At 43.2% G+C, this 15156-nt stretch overlaps 1 protein-coding gene across 3 annotated transcripts in view; it reads left to right on the top strand.

The window, feature by feature from the left end:
* RMI1 (RecQ mediated genome instability 1) overlaps nucleotides 1-15156 on the top strand; it is a 102117-nt gene that overhangs the window by 70867 nt on the left and 16094 nt on the right. For all 3 annotated transcript variants that reach the window (XM_068119492.2, XM_078779546.1, XM_068119491.2), the window contains one exon: nucleotides 7541-7651. In XM_068119492.2, the coding sequence (XP_067975593.2) occupies nucleotides 7541-7651 (111 nt within the window). The remainder of the gene's footprint in view (nucleotides 1-7540; nucleotides 7652-15156) is intronic.

Here is a 15156-nt window from a genome sequence, read left to right as displayed (position 1 = left end):
GCTGAAAGAAGTCTCGAAGAACCCCAGAATGTGATCACGGGACCTACAGGTAGCTCTTGCCACTGTTGATGTCAAAGTGCACGAGTCTACCATTAGAAAGAGGCTGCACAAATTTGATCTACATGGGAGGTGTGCCAGGAGGAAATCTTTGCTGTCCAGAAAGAACATCAGGGCGAGACTAAAGTTTGCCAATGAACACCTAGGCAAAGACCAGCACTTCTGGAACAATGTGCTCTGGACAGATGAGTCAAAGGTAGAGCTATTTGGACACAGTACCTGAAGACATGTTTGGCGAAAACCAAAGACAGCATTTGACCACAAGAACCTGATACCAACTGTAAAGCATGGTGGTGGAAATATTATGGTTTGGGGCAGCTTTGCTGCATCAGGGCCTGGGCAGCTCACCATCATAGAATCCACTATGAATTCTTCATTGTACCAGAGGGTGCTTGAGGATAATGTGAGGCCATCTGTTGGAAAGTTGAAGCTCAACCGAAGGTGGACCTTGCAACATGACAATGACCCTAAACACACCAGTAAATCCACCAAGGAATGGCTGAAAAGAAATAAATGGAGGGTTCTGGAATGGCCAAGTCAAAGCCCGGATCTAAATCCCATCGAGATGTTGTGGGGGAATTTGAAACGAGCTGTGCATGCAAGAAACCCCTCAAACATCGCACAGCTGAACGAATTCTGCATGGAGGAGTGGGCAAAAATTTCTCCCAGTCGATGTCAGAGGCTGGTAGACAGTTATAAGAAACGCCTACTTGAGGTTGTTTCTGCCAAAGGGGGCAATACCACCTATTAGAGCCAAGGGTGTACTTACTTTTTCCACATGCGAAATTTGCATTCATGTTTATTTAAATTATACAATAGACTACAAAATGTAAATGTTTCATGATATTTGTTATATTATATCACCTTTATCTGTCAATATTGTTGAAATGAAGATCAAATAGCTGTATGTTGAAATATGTTGAAAAAGTCAAAACTTTACATGGGGTGTACTTACCTTTTCATGTGACTGTATAACGGACCAGCACCTATAACGGACCGGCACCTATAACGGACCGGCACCTATAACGGACCGGCACCTATAACGGACCGGCACCTGTAACGGACCGGCACCTGTAACGGACCGGCACCTGTAACGGACCGGCACCTGTAACGGACCGGCACCTGTAACGGACCGGCACCTGTAACGGACCGGCACCTGTAACGGACCGGCACCTGTAACGGACCGGCACCTGTAACGGACCGGCACCTGTAACGGACCGGCACCTGTAACGGACCGGCACCTGTAACGGACCGGCACCTGTAACGGACCGGCACCTGTAACGGACCGGCACCTATAACGGACCGGCACCTATAACGGACCGGCACCGATATCAACACAATAAATTCCAATGATTTCAACGGAAAGCAGCGACATTCCCTCTTTGATTATTGTACCCGAACAATAACAAAGAATCCCATTAATTTCATTTCGTGTAATAATAACAATAGAGAAACGATCCCATATATAAAGGGAGGGTCGCGTCGCGGTACATATGATATGAAGATGGCTATGTTACAGGTAGTTGTAGATTTGTAGTGTGGGTTGGTGTAATTGTGTGAAGATGTCTATGTTAGAGGTAGTTGTAGATTTGTAGTGTGGGTTGGTGTAATTGTATGAAGATGTCTATGTTAGAGGTAGTTGTAGATTTGTAGTGTGGGTTGGTGTAATTGTATGAAGATGTCTATGTTAGAGGTAGTTGTAGATTTGTAGTGTGGGTTGGTGTAATTGTATGAAGATGTCTATGTTAGAGGTAGTTGTAGATTTGTAGTGTGGGTTGGTGTAATTGTATGAAGATGTCTATGTTAGAGGTAGTTGTAGATTTGTAGTGTGGGTTGGTGTAATTGTATGAAGATGTCTATGTTAGAGGTAGTTGGAGATTTGTAGTGTGGGTTGGTGTAATTGTATGAAGATGTCTATGTTAGAGGTAGTTGTAGATTTGTAGTGTGGGTTGGTGTAATTGTATGAAGATGTCTATGTTAGAGGTAGTTGTAGATTTGTAGTGTGGGTTGGTGTAATTGTATGAAGATATCTATGTTAGAGGTAGTTGTAGATTTGTAGTGTGGGTTGGTGTAATTGTATGAAGACGTCTATGTTAGAGGTAGTTGTAGATTTGTAGTGTGGGTTGGTGTAATTGTATGAAGATGTCTATGTTAGAGGTAGTTGTAGATTTGTAGTGTGGGTTGGTGTAATTGTATGAAGATGTCTATGTTAGAGGTAGTTGTAGATTTGTAGTGTGGGTTGGTGTAATTGTACGAAGACGTCTATGTTAGAGGTAGTTGTAGATTTGTAGTGTGGGTTGGTGTAATTGTATGAAGATGTCTATGTTAGAGGTAGTTGTAGATTTGTAGTGTGGGTTGGTGTAATTGTATGAAGATGTCTATGTTAGAGGTAGTTGTAGATTTGTCGTGTGGGTTGGTGTAATTGTATGAAGATGTCTATGTTAGAGGTAGTTGTAGATTTGTAGTGTGGGTTGGTGTAATTGTATGAAGATGTCTATGTTAGAGGTAGTTGTAGATTTGTAGTGTGGGTTGGTGTAATTGTATGAAGATATCTTTGTTAGAGGTAGTTGTAGATTTGTAGTGTGGGTTGGTGTAATTGTATGAAGATGTCTATGTTAGAGGTAGTTGTAGATTTGTAGTGTGGGTTGGTGTAATTGTATGAAGATGTCTATGTTAGAGGTAGTTGTAGATTTGTAGTGTGGGTTGGTGTAATTGTATGAAGATGTCTATGTTAGAGGTAGTTGTAGATTTGTAGTGTGGGTTGGTGTAATTGTATGAAGATATCTTTGTTAGAGGTAGTTGTAGATTTGTAGTGTGGGTTGGTGTAATTGTATGAAGATGTCTATGTTAGAGGTAGTTGTAGATTTGTAGTGTGGGTTGGTGTAATTGTATGAAGATGTCTATGTTAGAGGTAGTTGTAGATTTGTAGTGTGGGTTGGTGTAATTGTATGAAGATGTCTATGTTAGAGGTAGTTGTTGATTTGTGGTGTGGGTTGGTGTAATTGTGTGAAGATGTCTATGTTAGAGGTAGTTGTAGATTTGTAGTGTGGGTTGGTGTAATTGTATGAAGATATCTTTGTTAGAGGTAGTTGTAGATTTGTAGTGTGGGTTGGTGTAATTGTATGAAGATGTCTATGTTAGAGGTAGTTGTAGATTTGTAGTGTGGGTTGGTGTAATTGTATGAAGACGTCTATGTTAGAGGTAGTTGTAGATTTGTAGTGTGGGTTGGTGTAATTGTACGAAGACGTCTATGTTAGAGGTAGTTCTTGATTTGTAGTGTGGGTTGGTGTAATTGTATGAAGACGTCTATGTTAGAGGTAGTTGTAGATTTGTAGTGTGGGTTGGTGTAATTGTATGAAGATGTCTATGTTAGAGGTAGTTGTAGATTTGTAGTGTGGGTTGGTGTAATTGTACGAAGACGTCTATGTTAGAGGTAGTTGTAGATTTGTAGTGTGGGTTGGTGTAATTGTATGAAGACGTCTATGTTAGAGGTAGTTGTAGATTTGTAGTGTGGGTTGGTGTAATTGTACGAAGACGTCTATGTTAGAGGTAGTTGTAGATTTGTAGTGTGGGTTGGTGTAATTGTATGAAGATGTCTATGTTAGAGGTAGTTGTAGATTTGTAGTGTGGGTTGGTGTAATTGTATGAAGATGGCTATGTAAGAGGTAGTTGTAGATTTGTAGTGTGGGTTGGTGTAATTGTATGAAGATGTCTAAGTTAGAGGTAGTTGTAGATTTGTAGTGTGGGTTGGTGTAATTGTATGAAGATGTCTATGTTAGAGGTAGTTGTAGATTTGTAGTGTGGGTTGGTGTAATTGTATGAAGATGTCTATGTTAGAGGTAGTTGTAGATTTGTAGTGTGGGTTGGTGTAATTGTATGAAGATGTCTATGTTAGAGGTAGTTGTAGATTTGTAGTGTGGGTTGGTGTAATTGTATGAAGATGTCTATGTTAGAGGTAGTTGTAGATTTGTAGTGTGGGTTGGTGTAATTGTATGAAGATGTCTATGTTAGAGGTAGTTGTAGATTTGTAGTGTGGGTTGGTGTAATTGTATGAAGATGTCTATGTTAGAGGTAGTTGTAGATTTGTAGTGTGGGTTGGTGTAATTGTATGAAGATGTCTAAGTTAGAGGTAGTTGTAGATTTGTAGTGTGGGTTGGTGTAATTGTATGAAGATGTCTATGTTAGAGGTAGTTGTAGATTTGTAGTGTGGGTTGGTGTAATTGTATGAAGACGTCTATGTTAGAGGTAGTTGTAGATTTGTAGTGTGGGTTGGTGTAATTGTATGAAGACGTCTATGTTAGAGGTAGTTGTAGATTTGTAGTGTGGGTTGGTGTAATTGTACGAAGACGTCTATGTTAGAGGTAGTTGTAGATTTGTCGTGTGGGTTGGTGTAATTGTATGAAGATATCTTTGTTAGAGGTAGTTGTAGATTTGTAGTGTGGGTTGGTGTAATTGTACGAAGACGTCTATGTTAGGGGTAGTTGTAGATTTGTAGTGTGGGTTGGTGTAATTGTACGAAGACGTCTATGTTAGAGGTAGTTCTTGATTTGTAGTGTGGGTTGGTGTAATTGTATTAAGACGTCTATGTTAGAGGTAGTTGTAGATTTGTAGTGTGGGTTGGTGTAATTGTATGAAGATGTCTATGTTAGAGGTAGTTGTAGATTTGTAGTGTGGGTTGGTGTAATTGTACGAAGACGTCTATGTTAGAGGTAGTTGTAGATTTGTAGTGTGGGTTGGTGTAATTGTATGAAGACGTCTATGTTAGAGGTAGTTGTAGATTTGTAGTGTGGGTTGGTGTAATTGTACGAAGACGTCTATGTTAGAGGTAGTTGTAGATTTGTAGTGTGGGTTGGTGTAATTGTATGAAGATGTCTATGTTAGAGGTAGTTGTAGATTTGTAGTGTGGGTTGGTGTAATTGTATGAAGATGTCTATGTTAGAGGTAGTTGTAGATTTGTAGTGTGGGTTGGTGTAATTGTATGAAGATGTCTAAGTTAGAGGTAGTTGTAGATTTGTAGTGTGGGTTGGTGTAATTGTATGAAGATGTCTATGTTAGAGGTAGTTGTAGATTTGTAGTGTGGGTTGGTGTAATTGTATGAAGATGTCTATGTTAGAGGTAGTTGTAGATTTGTAGTGTGGGTTGGTGTAATTGTATGAAGATGTCTATGTTAGAGGTAGTTGTAGATTTGTAGTGTGGGTTGGTGTAATTGTATGAAGATGTCTAAGTTAGAGGTAGTTGTAGATTTGTAGTGTGGGTTGGTGTAATTGTATGAAGATGTCTATGTTAGAGGTAGTTGTAGATTTGTAGTGTGGGTTGGTGTAATTGTATGAAGATATCTTTGTTAGAGGTAGTTGTAGATTTGTAGTGTGGGTTGGTGTAATTGTATGAAGATGTCTATGTTAGAGGTAGTTGTAGATTTGTAGTGTGGGTTGGTGTAATTGTATGAAGATGTCTATGTTAGAGGTAGTTGTAGATTTGTAGTGTGGGTTGGTGTAATTGTATGAAGATGTCTAAGTTAGAGGTAGTTGTAGATTTGTAGTGTGGGTTGGTGTAATTGTATGAAGACGTCTATGTTAGAGGTAGTTGTAGATTTGTAGTGTGGGTTGGTGTAATTGTATGAAGACGTCTATGTTAGGGGTAGTTGTAGATTTGTAGTGTGGGTTGGTGTAATTGTATGAAGACGTCTATGTTAGAGGTAGTTGTAGATTTGTAGTGTGGGTTGGTGTAATTGTATGAAGATGTCTAAGTTAGAGGTAGTTGTAGATTTGTAGTGTGGGTTGGTGTAATTGTATGAAGATGTCTAAGTTAGAGGTAGTTGTAGATTTGTAGTGTGGGTTGGTGTAATTGTATGAAGATGTCTAAGTTAGAGGTAGTTGTAGATTTGTAGTGTGGGTTGGTGTAATTGTATGAAGACGTCTATGTTAGGGGTAGTTGTAGATTTGTAGTGTGGGTTGGTGTAATTGTATGAAGACGTCTATGTTAGGGGTAGTTGTAGATTTGTAGTGTGGGTTGGTGTAATTGTATGAAGATGTCTATGTTAGAGGTAGTTGTAGATTTGTAGTGTGGGTTGGTGTAATTGTATGAAGATGTCTAAGTTAGAGGTAGTTGTAGATTTGTAGTGTGGGTTGGTGTAATTGTATGAAGATGTCTATGTTAGAGGTAGTTGTAGATTTGTAGTGTGGGTTGGTGTAATTGTATGAAGGTAATCTTTGTTCGAGGTAGTTGTAGATTTGTAGTGTGGGTTGGTGTAATTGTATGAAGATGTCTATGTTAGAGGTAGTTGTAGATTTGTAGTGTGGGTTGGTGTAATTGTATGAAGATGTCTATGTTAGAGGTAGTTGTAGATTTGTAGTGTGGGTTGGTGTAATTGTATGAAGATGTCTATGTTAGAGGTAGTTGTAGATTTGTAGTGTGGGTTGGTGTAATTGTATGAAGATGTCTATGTTAGAGGTAGTTGTAGATTTGTAGTGTGGGTTGGTGTAATTGTATGAAGACGTCTATGTTAGAGGTAGTTGTAGATTTGTAGTGTGGGTTGGTGTAATTGTACGAAGACGTCTATGTTAGAGGTAGTTGTAGATTTGTAGTGTGGGTTGGTGTAATTGTATGAAGATGTCTATGTTGGAGGTAGTTGTAGATTTGTAGTGTGGGTTGGTGTAATTGTATGAAGACGTCTATGTTAGAGGTAGTTGTAGATTTGTAGTGTGGGTTGGTGTAATTGTACGAAGATGTCTATGTTAGAGGTAGTTGTAGATTTGTAGTGTGGGTTGGTGTAATTGTATGAAGATATCTATGTTAGAGGTAGTTGTAGATTTGTAGTGTGGGTTGGTGTAATTGTACGAAGACGTCTATGTTAGAGGTAGTTGTAGATTTGTAGTGTGGGTTGGTGTAATTGTATGAAGATGTCTATGTTAGAGGTAGTTGTAGATTTGTAGTGTGGGTTGGTGTAATTGTACGAAGACGTCTATGTTAGAGGTAGTTGTAGATTTGTAGTGTGGGTTGGTGTAATTGTATGAAGATGTCTATGTTAGAGGTAGTTGTAGATTTGTAGTGTGGGTTGGTGTAATTGTATGAAGATATCTATGTTAGAGGTAGTTGTAGATTTGTAGTGTGGGTTGGTGTAATTGTACGAAGACGTCTATGTTAGAGGTAGTTGTAGATTTGTAGTGTGGGTTGGTGTAATTGTATGAAGATGTCTATGTTAGAGGTAGTTGTAGATTTGTAGTGTGGGTGTAAACCTCTCATCATCTCATTGGTTGTCGAGTTGGGGTGCTTCGTGTTCCCATCTGAACCAATATCTAATGATGCTGTGAAACCAGGTGTAAATCGCGCATGCGCACTGCAAGCTGTAGTCCGAGCTTGAGAGGAATGTATGCCTAGAATGGACGGATTGCATGTGAGTTCCCTCTTGTAAAGTATGTACCTCGTGCAGGTAGCTGAAGTGCTTTCCTTCACCTGGATGGTTTTGTTGTGCTCCTGTTCTCAGGGCTTCATCGTGACGCTGCTCAGCTGCTTGAAGACGGAACACGATACCTGGGGTATGGAGGTTCGTGTCACGGACGGTTCCGCCTGTCTCGATGTCTCCTTGGCTCCTTCGGTAAGGCGACGGGGGACAAGCTCCGTGTCCGACATTTGTGATCGACGGGATGAGCGTTTTTATATCTGGTCTTCGATTGCTCAGGTGGAGGGTGTGTAATGACAGGGATGAAATGGGTCGCCATTGTGCTAATTACAGGGTGATTGCACGGTTGTTTTTGTTTGTTTGTTTGTTTTTGTATACAAGATCGAGGCTCGTGTGAGAGCTAACATTAATGACAAAAAAACAAACCGACACATGAAACATGACAAACGGAGTGGGAGACAAGATGGGGAGAGAGGGTGAAGCACACAAGTACAACATTTGAGAGCAGGGACATCGGAAGATCTGTGGGAGGGAGAGGGCTTGGGGGGGGGGCGGAGGAGGCGTGGGAATTGGGGGGGGGTGGGCGTTGTGGGAAGTATAAAATGCAAGGACACCAAGGACTTCCAGGACAGAAGTTGGAATTTCAAAAAAGTGGATCTGGGGTGAATTAGTGGGGGTAGAAAAGATCAAGGTTTTGGATGGGGGAAGATAAGAGATGGTGGTGAACAGCCGTTTTAAAGACCTGGAGGGTGGAGTGGGATTGAAGAGAGTGAGGGAGTTTGTTCCAGAGGTGGGAGAAAAGAGGAATGAAGGAGTGAAGGTGAGCAGAGAGTCTTGATTTTGGCAGTTTAACCATCAGTGGGTTGCAGGCAGATCTTGTGCGACCTGTAGGAATATTTGGGGGACAGAGCCCAGAGAGAGCTGGAGGAACAAGGCCGGAGAGGATTCTGTAGAAGACAGAAAGACCACCAACCTGCCTGCAGTGAGTGAGTGAAAGGCCCTCGGAGGTAGCTTCATCGCGGGAGATTCCATTGATTCTGAAAGCTTTGGTTTCAACAGCGTGAAGACGAGCTAGGTGTGAGGCAGGAGCACCAGCCCAGAGAGGAGAGCAGTATTCCATTGAGCTGCGGATGAAAGCCTTGTATGTGGTGAGGAGGTCAGGTGTGCCAAGGAAGGACTTCGCACGACGGAGGATGCCCAGTCTGCGACTGGCTTTGGAGGCCAGCTTGGAAATGTGGTTTTCCCAGGAAAGATCATGGCAGATAGTGAGACCCAAAAGCTTGATCGACAGAACTTCTTGGAGAGGATTATTCAGAAAGTAGATAGGAGGGTTGTCCAGTCGGTCTTTTCGGAGAGACATCGTAAGAGTGTGAGATTTGTCAGGATTGAAAGACATGTTCCACTTGTTTTTTTTTTTTTTTTTTTTTTTTTTTTTTTTTTTTTTTTTTTTTTTTTTTTTTTTTTTTTTTTTTTTTTTTTTTTTTTTTTTTTTTTTTTTTTTTTTTTTTTTTTTTTTTTTTTTTTTTTTTTTTTTTTTTTTTTTTTTTTTTTTTTTTTTTTTTTTTTTTTTTTTTTTTTTTTTTTTTTTTTTTTTTTTTTTTTTTTTTTTTTTTTTTTTTTTTTGTATACAAGATCGAGGCTCGTGAAAGAGCGAAAATTAATCACACAGAAAGACAAACAGACACATAAAACAAATAACATCGGGAGCGGTAGACAAGATGGGGAGAGAGGGGGAAGGACACAAACACAACATTTGAGAGCAGGGACCGAGAGACATGGAGACATCGAGAGATCTGTGGGAGGGAGAGGGCTTTGGGGGGGAGGCATGTGAAGGGGGGAGGCATGTGAAGGGGGGGAGGCATGTGAAGGGGGGGGGGTGGGAGAGGTATAAACATATGGACACTGGCAGGATTTCCAGGAAATAAGTTGGAATTTCAAACAAGGTGGATCTGGGGTGAATTAGTGGGGGTAGAAAAGATCAAGGTTATGGATGGGGGAAGATAAGAGATGGTGGTGAACAGCTGTTTTAAAGACCTGGAGGGAGGAGAGGGATTGAAGGGAGTGTGGGAGTTTGTTCCACAGGCGGGAGAAAAGAGGAATGAAAGAGTGAAGGTGAGCAGAGAGCCGAGATTTCGGCAGTTTAACCATCAGAGGGTTGCTGGCAGATCTTGTGCGACCTGTAGGAATATTTGGGGGACAGAGCACAGAGAGAGCTGGGGGAGCAAGGCCGGAGAGGAGTCGGTAGAAGACAGAAAGACCACCTACCTGCCTGCGGTGAGTGAGTGAAAAGCCCTCAGAGATAGCTTCATCGCGGGAGATTCCAATGATTTTGAAAGCCCAGAGAGGAGGTTGTTTGACCAGTCTGTGATTTTGTCCAGGTCTGCAGAGAGTGAGGAGGCTGCAGACTGCCGATCTGAGGGATGAGGAATGGAGCGGCAGAGAGTGGAGTCATCAGCAAAGAGATAGAGAGGATTTTGAAGAGAGGCAGAGAGATCATTGATGAAGACCAGAAAAAGCACAGGGCCCAGAACACTGCCTTGGGGAACTCCAGCCTGAACAGGAAGAGGAGATGAGAGAAACCCTTACAGGGCCACACGTTGACGACGACGAGAGAGGAAATCCGCCAGCCACGCGTGGAGATTTCCATGGATACCATAGCATGAGAGTTTGGTGAACAGAGCGGGTGCAAAACTTCCAGGAAAGAAGTTGGTATTTCAGAAAAGTGGATCTGGGGTGAATTAGCGGGGGTAGAAAATATCAAGGTTTTGGATTGGGGAAGATAAGAGATGGTGGTGAACAGCTGTTTTAAAGACCTGGAGGGAGGAGTGGGGTTGAAGAGAGTGAGGGAGTTTGTTCCAGAGGCGGGAGAAAAGAAGAATGAAACAGTGAAGGTGAGCAGAGAGTATTGCTTTTGGCGGTTTCACCAGAAGAGGGTTGCAGGCAGATCTTGTGCGTCCTGTAGGAATATTTGGGGGACACAGCACAGACAGAGCTGGTGGAGCAAGGCCCTGATGATCCAAAAGACCCTGAAGATTCAAATAGCCCCGAAGACCCAAAACACCCAAAGACCCAAAATACACTTAAAGGCCCAGAGTATCCAAAAGACCCTGAAGACCCAAATGGCCCCGGAGACCCAAATGGCCCCGGAGACCCAAATGGCCCCGGAGACCCAAATGACCCCGGAGACCCAAAACACCCGGAAGACCCTTTAGACCCAAAATACCCCAAAGACCCTTGAAGGCCCAATGGAAGCAAAAGCCCCTTAAGACCTAAAGCCCATGAAGACCCCCAAAGACACAAAATACCCTTAAAGGCCCAGAGGATCCAAAAGACCCTGAAGACCCAAATGGCCCTGAAGACCCAAATGGCCCTGAAGACCCAAATGGCCCTGAAGACCCAAATGTCCCTGAAGACCCAAAAGACACCGAAATGGTCAAAGACGCCTATCTCTCTCAAACGACGTGTGGTGAGGCCTGTGGAGTGCTCTGAATCACGCTAGTTAATATAATAAAAGAAGATCGCACCAAAAGGGAGAAAAAATTTTTTTTAGCAGGCGAGGCACCGCATGACACCACAAGCCGGAATGCAGGCACGTTGGTGGGGATTTTGAAGAAGAAGAAGAATTATTATCAGAAGCAGATCGTTTATCCGTAATGTGTCCGGGTTTGAATAAAAAGCTTCTCGTTGAGTTTGAAGAAGATCTGGGTGGTGTATGTTACCAAAAACGCAGGGAAAAATTCGATTTATGTTGTTTTTCTGTTGATGTTTTGGCAATCTCATTGGTAGCTGAGTTTCTCTGTCATGGTTTGAAGAAGAGGAATAAGCGCTGATGCTTTGTTCACGCTATTTCTCTGTATTGTTTTTGTTTACAATCACAATAATGAAATGACAAATGGGAATAAAGTTGAAGCATTTTGTAACTTGGAAAAAAAAAAATCCTATCATTTGGAGGTATGAATTAACAGTGCAGAAGAAGAACAAGAAGAAGAAGAAGAAGAAGAACAGACATGCTTGCATAAATACATTTCGTTATAAGAATCGCTAATGTCAAATTTTTGAGATTTCATTCCAGATTTCGATACTTATTTAGTGTATGGGATCCGATCATCAAATCGGAATCCAGATTTCGATTATATGCTTTAATAAAGTCTGTGAGAGGGGATAGTGTTCCCAAGCCAAACCACGTTTCAATTGGCTGAAAAATGACAGCTTAATGTTACGGATTCGTCACTTCCGTTGTTGTGGTTTTCATCCACTTGAAACATTTCTGGTTACATGTATTATTATTATTATTATTGTTGTTTGAGGGAAATCGCAATTATTATTGTCAAAAGGTAAAAAGGTTAATGTTTTAAATGAAACAGGAACCGGACGGCGACGAAGAGGAAGAGGAGAGGAAGAAGGCGGAGCGAGGGAGTTGGACACGAAGGAGCCGAGCTATTTGCGGTCTGGAGCGAACGTTGGTGAACAACAATCACGAGCGAACTTTCGGGTTTCCCAGGAAAGGGATTCCTGTGACAGAGTGGTTAGCGCTGTGACAGATTAACCTGCGTGTCAGGTTTTGCGATCGATTCAGGAGAGAATCATCATCGTGCCGTTGCGCCACGAGACCGGGCCTTCGGCCATTTTGACTAGCGCAGGACTTGCGCTTCGCTCACGGTTTCGTCTCGTTTCGACCATTTTCACCGCCTTCAGACGTCGATCTGGGGTGTGTGTGTGTGACGTGGCTTTTGAGTGGAAAGTCTGCGTGTCGCCGACTGGGAGCTGTGGAACGTCCATACCCGAGGGGGTGATCTCTCAGTCGCCTGGAGGGCGCCTTTGGATATCCCAGTTGCCTTGAGGGCGCCTTTGTGCAGCTGTGGCTGTGTGACTGTACTTGCCATCCGAACGGGATTCTGGTCTCGATCGGACATCGTTCTGTCGATCGCTGGAGCGGATCGACTCTGGCTTAAAGCTGGGGAATAAGAGACATTGGGGATGTTCTTGTTTCACTCACTTGGAGCACAGTGAGTTCTATATTACAAAACTGATGGTACCATCATAGGACATATTGATTGTACTATTGAATACTATTATTGTTGTACTGTTATTCTTGTGTGAAGGGCTGGCTTCCGGTTCCTCGGGCGAGTGAGGCGTGCTTCGAGCTCTCCACGGCATCGAAGTTTGAGTGTTTTCCCATTCTTGTCTTTGTCAAATTTCCACTGGTTATTTTGCTGTGTACGTGTTATTGTGTGTTTCTAGTTGGTGTTGGGTTGTGGTTCGTGCAAACTTGTGTGTAGTTAATCGTTTTCTGAGTCATACCTCATGCGCGGCCTGGTGACTTGGGGCTTCCCTCCCCCCGTCGGTGTTTTGTCGGTTTGGGTTATTTCCTTCGCTGTATTGCTTGTTTCTTTTATTTTGTTTTCTCCCCCTCACCTCACATCCTGAGACAAAGAATTCTATATTGATTCTTTCTCTCCTCCCGGACACGTGCTTGTTCGCTCTCCTCCTCGTCTCGGCTTGTGCCCCGCCCCCTGTATCTCGTTTTCTTCCGCCTCTGCTCCTTCTTTCTCAAATCCACGTTCTCGCTTGGAGACTTTTCCCGGATTGTTTTTTCATCGTTCTGTTTGGATATTGTTGGAATATGTTTAAACCGCAGCCGTGATGCTGATGCCCCCCCCCCCCCCCCCCAGAATTTACATGTTTTAAACGTTTCCCAGTGTGTACCCTGGTCAGAATAGGTACACCGTATCCCTGCGTGTCGTAAGAGACGACTAAGAGGGTTGGCGTCAGGAAGGGCATCCGGCCATAAAAAAAACATTGCCTCAAAAAGAGAACCATGACAATCACAAGTACATATGGGCAGGGTGCAGCCCGAAGTGGAGATCGGTTTCTGAGGTTTGGGACATGGAATGTGGGGACAATGACAGGGAGATCAGGAGAAGTGGTGGAGGTATTGGTCAGAAGAAGAGTGGACATATGTTGTGTGCAAGAGACGAGATGGAAGAGAAGTGGTGTGAGAATGGTGAAGGGTAGGCAGGGACAGAAATACAAGTTTGTGTGGCAAGGGTGCCCGGAGGGCGTGAATGTTGTTGGTGTCCTGTTTTCTGAGGAGTTTGTAGACAGTGTGGTGAGTGTGACTAGAGTGAGTGATAGGTTGATGATGGTGAAAATGATGATTGGAAAGCTCTTGGTGAACGTCATCTCGGGATATGCTCCGCAGGTTGGTCGAAGCGATGAAGAGAAGGACAAGTTCTGGTGTGCGATAGAGAAGCTGATGGAAAACGTGAAAGATGAGGAAGTTGTTGTGGTGGGAGGAGACCTGAATGGACATGTGGGAAGGAGTATGGATGGTTTTGAGGGAGTTCATGGGGGTTACGGATATGGTGTGAGAAATGGAGAAGGTGAAAGGATTTTGGAGTTTGCTGATGGAGCTGATTTGTTGATTTGTAATACTCAGTTCCAGAAAGAGGACAATAAGCTTGTTACATACACGTCAGGTGGGTCGACGACAACCGTTGACTACCTGATGGTGCGTCGGCGAGATAGGGGGCACCTCCGGGACACAAAGGTGATCCCGGGGGAGGAGGCTGTTTCACAGCACCACTTGGTTGTCTGCGACATAAGGGTGAAAGGTGCGAGGAGAGCTCGGCGGGTGAAGTACCAACCGAGAATGAAGGTGTGGGGGTTGAAAGAGGTGACAGTAAGGGAGGCATTAAAAGAGAGGCTGAGTAGGGTAGAGGATGATGTGGTTGAGCTTGAAAGGGGTTGGATGTCAATGAAAGCTAGTCTGTTGGGAGCCGTTGGTGAGGTATGTGGATGGACAAAAGGACCACCGAGGCACTCGGAAACATGGTGGTGGGATGTTGAGGTTGGGAAGAGGATTGACGAGAAGAGGAAGAAGTTCAAAGAGTGGCAGAAGGCGAAGGGTACGGGAGCAGAAACAGCAGAGCATGAAAGTTATAAGGCAGCCAGGAAGGCTGCAAAGAAAGAGGTAGCAAAGGCGCAGGAGGCATGTAGGAAAATGTTCGGAGAACGCTTGGATTCGGAAGAGGGTCAGAAAGCAGTATTCAGGATTGCAAAGCACATAGCGAAAGAGAGGTGTGATGTGATGGGGGTGAGTTGCTTGAAGGATGAAGTGGGACAAATCGTTGTCGACCCAGATGGAATTAAAGGAAGATGGAAAAGATATATGGAAATGCTGTTGAATACAGAGAATGAATGGGATGGCAACATAGAGAGTAACCCAGTTTTAGGTCCGCAGAGAAGATAACTGAGAAGGAAGTTGAGGAAGCGATAAAAGCAATGAAGAGTGGAAAAGCGGGAGGGCCGACGGGAGTTGTGGGAGATATGTTGAAGGCAGCAGGAAGTTGGGGCGTGAAGAGAATGACAGAGATCTGTAATCTGGTGGTGAAAGAAGGCCGCATTCCAGTGGATTGGGAACTGAGTACCCTCGTCCCTCTATACAAGGGGAAAGGTGACCCTCTGGAGTGTGGCTCGTACCGAGCGATAAAGTTATTGGAGCATGGAATGAAGGTATTGGAAAGGGTGTTGGAGAGGAGGATAAGGAAGAAAGTGAAGATCTACGAAATGCAGTTTGGATTTATGCCAGGAAGAGGAACGACACATGCGCTTTTCATTGTGAGGCAGTTGCAGGAGAAGTACATGGATAAGAGGAAGAAGTTGTTTTTTGGGTTTGTTGATCTGGAGAAAGCATTCGA

This window comes from Myxine glutinosa, chromosome 6 (assembly GCF_964187855.1).
Source record: "Myxine glutinosa chromosome 6, kmMyxGlut1.1, whole genome shotgun sequence".
Taxonomy (NCBI): domain Eukaryota; kingdom Metazoa; phylum Chordata; class Myxini; order Myxiniformes; family Myxinidae; genus Myxine; species Myxine glutinosa.
The sequence above is the reverse complement of the archived record's forward strand: the minus strand, read 5'-3'. Positions and strand labels throughout refer to the sequence as shown.